The 15,063-nt window shown below is 46.0% G+C and overlaps 1 protein-coding gene across 1 annotated transcript in view; it reads right to left on the reverse strand.

Annotated features, from left to right (window-relative positions):
- Positions 1–217: 217 nt before the first annotated feature.
- Positions 218–15,063, reverse strand: part of LOC147659499 (uncharacterized) — an 81,873-nt gene continuing 67,027 nt past the window's right edge. The window contains exon 3 of the mRNA XM_086951693.1: positions 218–1,692. Coding sequence (XP_086807819.1) covers positions 218–1,692 — 1,475 coding nt within the window. The remainder of the gene's footprint in view (positions 1,693–15,063) is intronic.

Raw genomic sequence — 15,063 nt, forward strand, 5'->3', positions numbered from 1 at the left:
AGAGGCGGTAAATGAATCCTATATCCGGTTGGTACAATAGAATCAACTAGTAGTGAGAAACGCTCAGCACATTTATAAAGAAATTAGTTTAGTTGGTGCGTTTGCATATTTGCATTTTGATTGACACTCTTCTCGCACACAGTACAGCGAAAAGGCTTTTCTCCTGCGTGTGTTCCCTTATAAGCAAAGCGCTGGGAACGCTAAGTGCAGTGATCTTTCATGTGTGTACGATTTGATGCCGTACAAGGGATTCCTTATCAGCATAGCGCTTGGAACACAGAGTGCAGTGATAAGGCCGCTCTCCTGTGTGTGTTCTTTGATGCCGTACGAGGCCTCCCTTTTGAGAAAAGTGCTTTGAACACACAGTGCAGTGATAAGGTCTCTCTCCGGTGTGTATTAGTTTGTGCTTTAGTAGAGTTGTCCTTCGATTGAAGCCCTTCTCACACAAGGTGCAGTGATAAGGCTTTTCTCCTGTGTGTATGCGTTGATGCCGAAGAAGAATTTTCTTTTGAGTGAAGCTCTTGGCACATACAGTACAGTGATAAGGCCTCTCTGCAGTGTGAGTTCTTTGATGCAGCACAAGGTTTGCCTTCTGAGAAAAGCGCTTTGAACACACAGTGCAATGATGAAGTCTCTCTCCTGTGTGTACACTTTGATGCTGTACAAGGGTCGCCTTACGAGAAAAGCGCTTTGAACACACAGTGCAGTGATGAAGTCTCTCTCCTGTGTGTACACTTTGATGCTGTACAAGGGTCGCCTTACGAGAAAAGCGCTTTGAACACACAGTGCAGGGATAAGGTTTCTCTCCGGTGTGTATTAGTTTGTGCTTTAGTAGAGTTGTCCTTCGATTGAAGCCCTTCTCACACATGGTGCAGTGATAAGGCTTTTCTCCTGTGTGTATGCGTTGATGCTCATGGAGAATTTGCTTTTGAGTGAAGCTCTTTGCACATACAGTACAGAGATAAGGCCTCTCTCCTGTGTGTACGCGTTGATGCCGTACAAGGGTTGCCTTCTGAGAAAAGCGCTTGGAACACACTGTACAGTGATGAGGTCTCTCTCCTGTGTGTACGCTTTGATGAGGTCTCTCTCCTGTGTGTACACTTTGATGAAGCCTCTTTCCTGTGTGTACGCTTTGATGAGGTCTCTCTCCTGTGTGTATGCTTTGATGAGGTCTCTCTCCTGTGTGTACGCTTTGATGAGGCCTCTCTCCTGTGTGTACACTTTGATGAGGCCTCTCTCCTGTGTGTACGCTTTGATGAGGCCTCTCTCCTGTGTGTACACTTTGATGAGGCCTCTCTCCTGTGTGTACGCTTTGATGAGGCCTCTCTCCTGTGTGTACGCTTTGATGCCGTACAAGGCCTTTCTTATTAGCAAAGCGCTTGGAACACACTGTACAGTGATGAGGCCGCTCTCCAGTGTGTGTTCTTTGATGCTGTAAAAAAGTTTCCTTTTGAGTGAAACACTTTTTACACGTTTCGCAGGGATATGGCCTGAGGCTGGTGTGTCCTTTTTTGTGCCTCACAAGAAGTGTCTCATTGATAAATCCTTTGTCACACACATTACAAGCAAAGCATCTCTCGCTCATGTGCATTCTGCGCTGTTTTTTTAAGTCGATATTTTGAGTAACCATCTTGCCTCCGGAACCTTTATGGCTTTCTTTCCCATTCATATTTTCTAGATGTGATTGTTGTTCTGCAAAATAGAAAAACATTGAAAATTACATGAGGAAAATATTTCTTGAAAAAGCTGCATTGATACAATATGGAAAAGTGAACAGTTACAATTCAGGAAAAAAAGTGTAAGAAAAAGACTCACACTTACCTTTGAGACAGAAATGGTGACTAGTCCTCCTACATAAAGTGTGTTGACCTGGTACTGCAGCAGGAGCATGCTGGGAAATCAAGTGATTCACAAGAACCACTGTTCGACATGTGGTTTCTGGTTGGCTAGGGTAGGCACCTAAGCCAGGCAGAATCCACCACTCTATTCAGGGTAAGCCAGATACACACCTGAGATAACTTGCGCTCACCCTCTGGTAGCTTGGCTCAGAGCAGTCAGGCTAGTTTAAAGAGGCAATGTGCAAAGCATTTGTGCAACACACTCGCGCAGCAACACAGTGAGTAAACCACAAAAGGGAATCCACGCAGGATTAAGTAAAAATAGATTCTATATTGTACATCAAACAAGACCAAAATTACTTAAATCACACCGTTAGTGCAAATAATGCAGGTTTGACAAAGAAAAACACAAATTACTTTGAAACCATAGGTCACAGTGCACCTGCGCTCCTATTACACTTCATACGGTAACTGTAGTGAATGTGGTTGAAGTGATCGCATTTAGAAACCAAACGTACGGCGCAGGAGCACCTACTAAACGCTAAACAGTAATTGAGCTTGAGTCTTACAGCATTTCTCCTCTATGGACGGCCCTGCACCATTCTTGCGGTCATCTCCAGAGAAGAGACAATGCTGAACAAGAAATGCCCCTCACGCTCAGGCGAGTCCGGAGCCCTCCGGGGCTGCTTGAATCGCGTCTCTTTCCAAGGGAAACTAAGGCACCCGTGAAGGAGAGCAGGGCGGCTTTACCACTCTTGTGGACCCAACCCGCCTCACAATACCTTTGTGGGTGCAGGGTCACTGTCCTCAGGGCATCTGTAACTTGCTAACAATGTTGTCATGTCTCGGGAGTGGGACCCGATGTTGTGAGCTTTGTGCAGTATACACGTTAAAATCAGAGGGCGAGGCTGGCTGGAATTTGCCTCAGAATGCTCGCCCGCCACATGTTACAGAACAACGTGCTGTCGAAACGCCTGCCTTCAAGGCTATGTGCAGCTCCTGTAGCTCTGCAGCCTTAGACGCTGCACTGTACCACCTCAGAGCAGTACAAATCTTCAGGTGACTGTTCCTAGAGTCTCACCGCTAGAGGGGCCACACTAGTTTGTTCTTGGTGGCATCTGACGGTGGCGATATCTTGCCAGACTCCGGGGGTGAGGTTCACAATACAATTCAGCTGCAGTGAGCACGCTGGCTCAAGGACGTGTTTGTTTATCTGGTAATGCCTCCATGCGAAACAACGCTGTTCATGCTAGAGAAAAAACGCTCACCACATGCGGGTTTGTAAAACATGGAGCACTTCCCTAGAATGCACAAAGGCACTCCCTGGTCAGAGCGCTGCACTGTAGGCCCATGGTGCACTGTCCTGTAATGCAAACAGTTTTACCTTGTGCAGAAGGGAGCAATATATACTATTCAGTTTATGTCTATCCTTACCTTGATCCCCCAAACTACTAGGGTCCACTGTTTTTTGTAATAAGTTAACGCCCAAGGCCCCTAGTGTACTACCTTTGGGTTCCCTTGCTTTCCCAGCACCACCCTTTTGTTCCCTCTTTCCGCCCTTCACACACACTCTTGCGTTTCTTGTTGCTTAGGCTAGGCATGTCTGACCACCCACCTCTTTACACTCTTGACTATATCAACAAAATCCTAGAGGGTCCCTCCCTTCTGACTGACTCAGTAGATACCCCAAACGAACCCAGCTCACTGCAGTCACTCTCACTCTGCTGTCACTCTCACTCTGCTGTCACTCTCTCTGCTGTCACTCATGCAGTCACTCTCACTCTGCTGTCACTCATGCAGTCACTCTCACTCTGAAGTCACTCTCACTCTGCAGTCACTCATGCAGTCACTCTCACTCTGCTGTCACTCATGCTGTCACTCTCACTCTGCTGTCACTCATGCTGTCACTCTCACTCATGCTCTCACTCTAACTCTGCTGTCACTCATGTTGTCACTCTCACTCTGCTGTCACTCTCTCTGCTGTCACTCATGCAGTCACTCTCACTCTGCTGTCACTCATGCAGTCACTCTCACTCTGCTGTCACTCTCACTCTGCAGTCACTCATGCAGTCACTCTCACTCTGCTGTCACTCATGCTGTCACTCTCACTCTGCTGTCACTCATGCTGTCACTCTCACTCATGCTCTCACTCTAACTCTGCTGTCACTCATGCTGTCACTCTCACTCAGCTGTCACTCTCTCCCCTGTCACTCATGCAGTCACTCTCACTCTGCTGTCACTCATGCAGTCACTCTCACTCTGAAGTCACTCATGCAGTCACTCTCACTCTGCTGTCACTCATGCTGTCACTCTCACTCTGCTGTCACATGCTGTCGCTCTCACTCTGCTGTCACCCATGCGGTCACTCTCACTCCGCTGTCACTCTCACTCTGCAGTCACTCATGCAGTCACTCTCACTCTGCTGTCACTCATGCTGTCACTCTCACTCTGCTGTCACTCTCACTCTGCTGCCACTCATGCTGTCACTCATTCTGCTGTCGCTCATGCTGTCTCTCTCACTCTGCTGTCAATCTCACTCTGCTGTCACTCGTGCTGTCACTCTCACTCTCAATCTGTCCCTCATGCTGTCACTCTCACTCTGCTGTCACTCATGCAGTCACTCTCACTCTGCTGTCACTCTCACTCTGCAGTCACTCATGCAGCCATTCTCACTCTGCTGTCACTCATGCTGTCACTCTCACTCTGCTGTCACTCTCTCTGCTGTCACTCATTCAGTCACTCTCACTCTGCTGTCACTCATGCAGTCACTCTCACTCTGCTGTCACTCTCACTCTGCAGTCACTCCCACTCTGCAGTCACTCATGCAGTCACTCTCACTCTGCTGTCACTCATGCTGTCACTCTCACTCTGCTGTCACTCATGCTGTCACTCTCACTCATGCTCTCACTCTAACTCTGCTGTCACTCATGCTGTCACTCTCACTCAGCTGTCACTCTCTCTGCTATCACTCATGCAGTCACTCTCACTCTGCTGTCACTCATGCAGTCACTCTCACTCTGCAGTCACTCATGCAGTCACTCTCACTCTGTTGTCACTCATGCTGTCACTCTCACTCTGCTGTCACTCATGCTGTCGCTCTCACTCTGCTGTCACTCATGCGGTCACTCTCACTCTGCTGTCACTCATGCTGTCACTCTCACTCTGCTGTCACTCTCACTCTGCTGCCACTCATGCTGTCACTCATTCTGCTGTCGCTCATGCTGTCTCTCTCACTCTGCTGTCACTCTCACTCTGCTGTCACTCATGCTGTCACTCTTGCTCATGCTGTCACTCTGACTCTGCTGCCACTCATGCTGTCACTGGGTTACAACATTGTTATATTAATAAAATAATATTAAATGGAGGCTTAAACCGAACAGATAACGAAAACAGATGTTTTGCCTTGTGTTTTCTTTAGACACAGGCCTCAGCACGCCAAAAGACGCAGATTTTCCTGACTGCTGAACTCCCCCAGAGATTGTTAAAGGGTAAACTGACAACCTGTTGACTGAACAGCCTGTGTTGAAACCTTTCAAGTATGAAAGGCATCAGCCTGTCAGGGACGTTAGCTAACCCTACATCTGCAACGTGGTTCGACATATAGAGATACAAATAGCATAGCCTCACACACACACACACAATCACATTAGAACCATTTACCTAAATAATGGTACTGCTAGGAAACAAAGGCTGGCATGGCTGAGCTATGGACATTGACCATAGAGCTCAATGAAAAATGTTGAACTCTTTTGGGGCACCTAAACACATGCGTAAAACACAATAAAATGCTTGCGTAGGAAGGACCAAACACATTTTACTTTCATATTAAACAGCAAAAACATTATATCACTAAATAAAACGATTACCAAATCTAACCATACTCAACCAAAACAGGTCGCTGGAAATGCCAGAAACATACACAAAGGGCACCCAGACTGAGAAAGAACTATGAAACCATCGTAGCAATATTTAATGATAGATATTTTCAAAGTGATAAAAAGCCACAACGACGTCTTCTTGCTGCGCCACGGTCACAGGAAGCCGGGGCCAGGGGTGAAATGTGGCCTGCTATGGGATAACGGTTAGCCTAATTCCTGCTTTGGGATTACAGTCTTGCAAAATAATTGGAGCTTTCGACAGCACACACAACTTGTTCCCTCGTAACCAGGCCGCACCCCGCTGCTTAGGAAAACATAATAACCAGCCATTTCCCATTTGCTCACAAGGAAAGTACGAGAGAGAATACCAGTCAGTGCTTTATAAAAACTGGAGATGAAGATATATTTTAGTTTCTGTTCAGAAAATCGGGTTTGGGTACATTTTAGAGAACTAAATGCATTTAAGTATATTGAAGTTGTGAAAATTGCGCTCGCTTTGGTAGACGGGCAACATCCCTCTAAATCAGATGAAAAGAGGATGTGTATGAAATAAGAAAATAACCTGTTTAGCCGAGCTGTGCCCACATCCAAGCTGGATCGCGGCTGAAAGGGAATTTCTTCCCCATACTCTGAATCTCTCGCGACATCCGTGCCAACGAGCCCCTGACTGGAAGCTGGTTATGTTGGCGCTCATTTTTATGTAGCATAACATGAGACCGATGAAAGGGAGTTCCTAAACACCGTCGTTTTTTAATGTAACCAGCATCGAAATGGTTAAAGTGGGTCAAGCTGTGGCGACATTCTCCTCAGAGCAGGCTGTCGCAGCCACACGTGATTATTCCGGCGGCCTATTAATGAGCGCGCGGGAGCCAGGGGGGCTGCAGGAAAAGGTTAACAGGCTGCTTAATGAACTTCTTAACTCATTTGCGCTGCAAGCAGAGAGGAAACCGTGGAGCCATCAAGGCGACTTAACCCGGGCCCTGGGTGCACGCGTGGTGGGGCTGTCCATCAAACGTTCCTTGGCCGGGTGCCCACGCGGGGTAACTCCGGCTAAGCAAGCACAAGCAACAAAGAACAGCAACCTTTGCCGCGAGGTAAGTCTCGCGAAATTTCAATGGAGGGAGTTCAATGCGGCTTCGAACAGGTCCAGTTGCGAAATGTGTGTGTGTGTGTGCATTGCCCACGGTATGTCAAATGGGAAACCAGGCATTGCTGAATGATAAAGCGGAACGCATTGTGATGACGGAAAAAAAAGTGCGGGTCCTCAACCCACAGCTCAAACGAAGCACCGAGTCACAGACGTCGGGATTCTGGATTCCAGCCTCAGAGATGGGGGTGCCGCCTCAGCTGATGCCCCGCCCCATGGGACTGAGTCACCGACCCCTCCCGCCTCTGCACACAGCGCAGGTTTCTCTTTCCCGAGAAACGAAATTCAAAACGCTGTAGTTTTGTTTTCAGAGCCGGGCCCTCCTGGTTAGTTGCGGTCACTGTGCAAGCATTAAAAAAAAATGCTCATGAGTGGTGCGCACGCGCGCCACTGCGAGCATGTGTCTTCAATTACCGCGGCCCTGACGGCCGCGATAATTAAAGATATATGGCCTCTTGTGCGCGTAACAGACACCAATAGGCCATGGGCGGAGCTACGCGACCGCCCATGGCCTATTGCTTGTTCTGTTTTAAAAACACACGCACGCGAAGAAAATGAAAAATGGACCTAGGAAAGAACACGCACGAGCTGCTTGGAATTCCTAGGTCCATTTTCAAAACGCCGAGAAAAGGACTCTCGCTGCGCGACACTGCTGCGCAGTGTACGCTAGGCCCGAGACCTAAAAACTCAACCTACAATGCAAAGGCAATATCCTGTTAAGCAAGAAGCTAAAAAACAGGTGAGGGAGATTCTAAATATACTGGAATATAAAGGGGTGATTGAAACATGCACCTCATGTATGAACAATCCTTTGTTTCCTTTCTCCAAACCAGACATTTCATATCTTCTAGTTTTGGACTACAGACACTTAAACTCTTGTTGCAAAACATTTGCAGTACAAAATGCACACAGTTCAGCACTGATGAATAACATTGTGCGGAAAAAATATAAAACAACATTAGATATTTCAAATGGTTTCTTGTGTCAAAACATTGCACCTAAAAGCAGGCATTTGACCGCTTTCTCAATTATGGGGACACAGCGTCAATTTTGCCATCTCCCCCAGTGATTCAAGAATAGTCCAGGGTTATTTTCAGCCAGAGTAACAGAGTTACTACAAACATACGATGATGAAGCATTATCGTATGTCGATGATATCTATCTTACAGACGATGACTTGGACGTACACTTGAAAAGAGTGAACACCATAACACTTGGGTTCGCTTCCGAAGGGAACAAGTTAAATTTTATGAAATCACGAATTGCCCACCACAACATCCTATTCTTAGGATATGAACTTTCAAGTGAAGGCAAAAGCCTGGCAGCAAACTTTCTAGAGAAATGTGTGCTGCTGCAACCTCCGAAAACACTGAAAAACTTACAGTCAATTCGAGGTTTCCTGAATTTTGGAAGAACTTATATTCTAAATTACGCAGAAAGGGTTAAACCTCTCTACGAACTCATCAAACCTAATTTAAACCAACTAATTGGACTCAAAAACACCCAGAAATTTTGAGCTCAGTACAAACAGATATGTTAGCAAAAACACAGTTACAGACACGCGAAAACGTGCGCAACCTTGTGATCCGGATCATCCAAGGGAGATGCGGATTCACATACCTAAACTTTGAAGAAGGTGAAAATGTACCAATAGCTTATAAATCACACTTGTACATACAAGCTGAAATGAAATTCCCTTCTACAGAAAAAATTCTGACAGCGGTTCAAACTGCAGTAGCAAAGGAGAGAGCCCTAGCACAGGGTAAACACATAATGATCGTTACACCTGTACCTGCTTTAGAAGCAGTGACGAAAGGGAGCATTCCAAATGCAAAAGCTTTACATCCGAGATAGATACAATGGGTTAATTCTCTTGCTGCAACAGATGTTGAATACGTGTTTGACACCTACTTGATAACACAAGAATTCCTACAATACGAACACGAATGTCCTCTGCCAACTGGAATTTTGCCTCTAGAACATTACGGATGTATAATCTATACGGACGGTTCAGGACAACCCGCAATTGGGGGATAAACAAGCCTAAAGTGCTGCGTGCGCGATTGTTAAAGGTCGCTGGCGTGAAGGTAAATTTATACCAATGGTCACTAAAACTCAATCACTCGTAGATTTTACGGCTCAGCGAGCTGAACTACAGGCTTTCAAGATGGCGCTTGAAAATACCCATAGCGAATTCCTCACACTCATAGTGTGCGATTCGTATAAATGCGTCAGGAATTAGAATGAATATCTGCCGACCTGGGTTCAAAATGGTTTCAAAAATACAAAAGGTGGCACAATCAAGCATAAAGAGCTTTGGGAACAAGTAGTTCTATTACAGAAAGAACTACAAAAGACTCACGTGATTCATACACTGAATCATCAGCGTGATGGCTTTCACGTTGCAGGGAATTCATTGGCTGATGAAGCCACTAAGGCAGCTGTGCAAACGGCTTTCGTAGCTACAATCAATCGTTCTAAAGCAACGATAGATGATGAAACAATGCTAGCAGTTAATGCCTCAATGAAAGGCAACTATGTGGTGTTACCACTAAATTACCCACTCGGACATACATACATAATTGATGCAAACTCCATTCCTTTTGCTCGAATCCCTGGAGTGAGGGACAGAGTAATTCCAAACAGGAACCGGAGAGCTACTTTGGTTCACAAAGCACATATGGGAGAGGGTCTGACACATCATGGGATCTTAAAATCTCTAATAGAGTTAGAAGAGGTGTACTGGTGGCCAGGAATGAGCATTGAAGTGTACAAATTTGGAATTAATTGCGATGTCTGTTACAGAGATCATAGCATTGAAAAACAACAAGTACCTGACTACAGTGTAGCCAGCCCAGCACAGACACCACTGTTAGACAGCATTAGACTTTCTACATGCAGACGTCACCATGGACGAATGCGGTCCCACAACTATTATGACAAGATTCATTTGGATGTGACCTCAGCGCTCGGCTGAAGCCCGAACTGTTATAAAAGATTTGCGAGTCTTTATCGGCACATGCGCAATCGGCACGCTACATTCTGACCAGGGTCTCGCGTTTAGCTCTCGGGCTTACAAGGAGGCCATGGTCTGCTTGGGCGTTGCATTGCGGTACTCAAGTCCATTCCACCCTGAGGGAAATACGGTAGTGGAAAGAAAAAACCGTGACATAAAGCAATCTATAACAGCTAGGGTATTAGGCTTGGGTGACGGGTGGGCCAAACATCTAATAAGTGTCCAACGTAGTCTTAACAATCTGCCAAGAAATTCTCTGGGTGGAATCACTCCATATGAATTACTGTTTGGTACTAGAATGATAATCGAAGACCTCGATTGTCAAAATTCAGTGGTGGAACAAAACCCTTTGATGTCAAAGATCGTTTGGCTGTTTTACAGGACTTAAATTAAACAAAAAGAGGTCTGAGTAACCCAACACAAAAGCCAACAACCACTGAAGAAAAACCACCTGTCCCAGCAAGGCCTGTCTGGATTCCAAAGATTGGGGATCTAGTCAGGGAAGAAGGAATTTGGGCCTTCTTACAGAAAAGCAGTACCTGTCTTAGCAATCCATGGAACAAGATCAGTGTCACTACCGCCGATTGCTGGCAAAAGGGAGAACAGAGTTGTATCAATTGACCTGGTCAAACCACATCATGTGGCCGATAATAAGTAGTAAGCCCAGTGACTCCCAAGATGTAGCAGATGACCAAATCTTGCTACAATCCAAGAGGTTCAAACTGAAAGACTAATCTCCTTTGATAAACCTGTAGTAAGAAAAGAAGGACTATGCAACAAATCCATGGAACTTGTGCCTCTTGAGGCCCAAATAACAGTTTGTCAAGACAGTCCTGTCTACAATGATGTAGCCTCTGACTATACAAATATGACAAAAGAAGAAGCAGCTCCAACGATTCCAAACTATCCTGATGCCATTCCAACAATTGACAGAACTACCTCTGGCTATTTCATCAACTTTGATACCTTTTCTGAGGATCCCAGTGAACCTTACACAACGCCAGCAAACAAATCTTTCAAAGAAAAAAATAACAGAACTCTTTCATCAACTGGAAAAAACATATCTGGTTTCACCATGGGTTGAATTTTTGATTGTATTAGGTGTACTTTTTCTCCTACTTTGCCACATTCTTGTTTAAATGCCTTAGATATGTTCAGTACTTATTCATTTAGTTTTATTGAACTTAATACCGTGGAGTGGGTGTTGTATATGAATCTAGGACCCCAGTGTAATTTTCCCGATTCATGCCCATATATAGGTATAAATTACCCTATCCTTATATAGGTATAGAAATCAAAACCCTATTTAGACTTAGCCCATGCAGCCCAAATACGCATTGGCTACTTCCACTAGTTCCGAGAATCCACAGCGATTTCTTGGAAAAACATGCCTTCAGCAGCTAGGGACTTCCCCTTGCTTGAATACTAATTTATCTAAGAAATCATGGATTTTCAAAGAACTGAGTCTTTGATGACATTATTATGTCCAACCGTACGTCAAACTCAGCACCTTAAATATGCCCACATTTGCCCAGACAAACACACGGTGGTTTGGAGCAGTTCGACTATCTACTTGCCCGACGCATCACGCCGCAGCAAGTGCCGAAGGAAGTCGATCCTCCAGCAGATGCACTGAGAGACGCTGTCTTTTCTCTGGCCGAAAAAAAATCCAGCTCCAGTGTTTCCAGGCTACCCTTGCGGGTTGCTGGGAAATCGAGTCTTGAGAGAGAGATACAAGACTTCCTTCATTCTAAATCAAGGTACGGAGCTGATTAGACCCTTAAAGAATTCTTGGAATACATTCTTGGCAAAAAGAATACCGAAACTAAGCTACACCTCACTTACTTCTTCCCTTGTACTAGACCTAGGTTAGGTACACTGGGGTAAGCGTATTTAAGAAGCACCAGTTGAGTACTTTTAGTCATTATTTATTAATGTATGTATTCTATGTTATTTTATATGGCTTAGAAACCATCCCATGCTTTTACAGTACTACTTTATAATACGCTTCGTATTATATGCTGTGTACTCTATAACCAGTATTACGCGTGTAGCAGTTCATTTCTTGTGCTTGAGAAAGAAGACTGTTCAATAAATACTTTTATTGAAAACGCCCGTCTCTCTATTTTCTTTGCACCTCTGGTGAAACGAAGCATGCACGATTGACTCAGTGAAATAACTATCTATTGTTTCTGCGACTCTAGAGATTGATTTCTTAATCTTGCAAAACAAAGTTGTCATGTTTATGTGGCTGTCAGAAACTAATCCCTTTTTGTCTATTCGAGAAAGTTTCTAGTGACCTCTGAGCTAGCTGGCACTCACAATTAAGTTTAATATATTCATTAGAGACCGAGTCGACCTCAGTCCTACGTCTAAACTAGAGTATATGTTATTCCAATGCGCAGAGCCTATTGGGAATATAGGAACTACACTACACTTGATGGAATCATCTCTAAGCAGAACACCTTATCCCTCCGCTCTATCCTACCCACCGACTGGACTCACCAACACCTAATTCTTTTCAATCTCAATGCCATCGAACCAAAGGCCCACCCCCAAAATACCCGGCACAAGTACTTAGTGAGGAACATACACTGAATCTCCCAGGTAGAGTTAGAAGCGTTAGTCAGTTCCCAAATTCTAAGGTGATGATCTCACCGCCCACTACAACAGAAAAATGGGAGAACTACTTGACATAGACGCCCCTTTGAAACTCAAGTAATCAAGAAGTATCCCTTCCAGACCTTGGTTTAACAAAGACCTTAACAAAGAGGCAACAACTCCGGTTGGCTGAAAGAAACTGGAGACAACAATCCTTGTTAACACATCTTGTGATATCGGGAGCGAAACGCATAAAATACAAAACACACATCTTCAGAGAAAAATCCCCCTTCTTCTGAGCCCAACTTGACCCTTCTAGGAACAGACCTAAAGACCTTCTCAACATCAGCAAACAACAAAACTCCTCTTTCCCTCAACACTCAATAAATGACTCTACCATGCGCTGCAAAGAGTTTGCAACATTCTTGTCTGAAAAAATATCTAACATTGAAATCTCTCTTGACCCACCCATCTCTCCGCTCTACACCAAAGATGTCCCCCTAGCAAAGAGGGTCTACCCAAGGCCCTACCTTCAACTAATGATCGTCTCACCAAACTCACCCTATGCCAGCTGGACTGAACTTGACAATGTCCCTTAAGAAGAAGTGCTCCAATTGCTCGCTTGCATGAAACCAACATCACATATTACCTCCTCGTTAGTCTTCCTCGCCACACGACTTACAAAGTGAGCTTCAGCTCCACGACAGAACCCTCCAAAGTAAAAAAAGCCTCCCACCCCCTCCCAACATGGCCGACCAGTCACACCTGACCTCTATAAGAGGCGGGCCGGCCCAACCAACAGCCTGTTTTTTTTGTTCTGCGCAATCTCTCCAGAGGCGCTGTAAGGTAAGAGTTGGGACCTGCCCTAGCTGGTCCATGGATCTTGGGTTGGAGGTCCTGCCCTAGCGGACCCTGGGACCTTGACCCCCTCCCCCTCCTCCTTCCCCCGGTCCTGTGAGACGGGTTAGGTGCTGCTCTAGCGTGCCTGGGCTCTTGGAGTGGGGGGGGGGGGCAGCAGGGGGGTTGGGGGTTCACCAGGGCTTAATTTGTGCCGGTGCTTTCCGGTGCTTAGCACCGGCACTTAAATGACAGGGCCGGGTCTACACTTACACTACTGTGTGTGTCCCTCCCATGCATGCATTATAGCGCTGTAGTGCAGGGTGCGCAAACGTGCTTGTATAATGTAACTGTGCTGGTGCAAAGTGCCCCAATACTTTTGGTTCTAATTTGGGCCGCATAAAAAGTGGTACGGCATCCGATCCCAGGCCAATCGAAATCAGGGCCTTTGTTGTTAACTGGTGATCAGCAAAGCCGGGTCTTAGAGGAGAGGCAGGTGGGGGCACGGGATGTTCAGAATAGAGGGAGTGTCCCAGACCAGCCCCCGTGCAAGTATTTACTCACTGTTCACTTGGCAGAGGACAAGCTATCTGCACATCCTTCTTGCTAACAGCGAGCCTCTGTCTACCCTTCACAGCCCCGCCCGTCTTTGAAGGTCAATGCGCCTTGAAGGTCAGTGTTGCAGCAGTATACGATGCGTGCGCGTTGCGGCTCTGTTTGAGCGCCTCTTTATGATAATTACCAGCCCCGGATCGCGGTACGACAGATACATTTTATTTTATTGAATGTCTTGAGAGAAGGAACTTTAAATTCATCAGGGAAAAAGACCACCGATAAGCCCACAGCAGTTGTGCCATTTTCTAGCGCTATATGTAGCAGGTGCTTCTGCTACTCAAACCAATGGTGATCCATTTATCGATCTGGAAAAGCTGAAGATGGGGGTCTCGATTTTTCACGATCCTGCTTCCTCTGATGAAACCATGCCTAGAAAATGTATTGATGTGAACAGAATCTAGAAAAAACGTGATATTAAAAACACAAAACTTTAGCATCCGTTTGAGTTACATGTGTCCATCTAACATGCAGTCTTTCTACATACCTGTTATTTGTACGATCACAGCACTGAATGAAACACCGCACACATTTACATATAGTTCAGGGGTTAGGGACTCGCTGCTGAGATCTTACAGAGATCACAAGGGCACGGATTCAAGTCAAGTTCATAGTAAGCTCAGCCTTTCATCCTCCCGAGGTCGATAAAATGAGTACAGCTTTAGAAAGAATAATAATATTTTTTTACCTGCCCCTGGTTTTTTGAATGAAGCGGCGCCGATCGCTTGTTATGGCGACCGCCGTGTGGTGTCATTTCTCCCCGTTTGGCCTACGCGGGATCGGCTGTAGCTGTGTGCCGCATCTGGCCAACGCGTCCCAGGGTTTGTGTCTGCGGGATTCCCCGATCCCCGCTCGGGCCTGGTAGGGCGTCGGGAGGCGGCCTCGCGCCTCGTTCTCCCGGGGTCCGCCGGGCCGGAGGTTGAACGACTTCCCGCCTCGGCGGTGTGAGAAGTTGGCCCGATATGCAGCGTTCGCTATTCTAGCGACCACTATGCATCGGTCCAAACGACCCTTATGGTGATTGGTTGTAAGTCAACCTTAGACCAGCTATCCTAGTAGCGTGGATACGAGCAGTCTTCGGGCTAAACTGTAGAGGGCGTGTTAAGCCAGCTGTTATACCATCACATACCCCTT

This window comes from Lissotriton vulgaris, unplaced genomic scaffold (assembly GCF_964263255.1).
Source record: "Lissotriton vulgaris unplaced genomic scaffold, aLisVul1.2 SCAFFOLD_1022, whole genome shotgun sequence".
In the NCBI taxonomy this organism is placed as follows: domain Eukaryota; kingdom Metazoa; phylum Chordata; class Amphibia; order Caudata; family Salamandridae; genus Lissotriton; species Lissotriton vulgaris.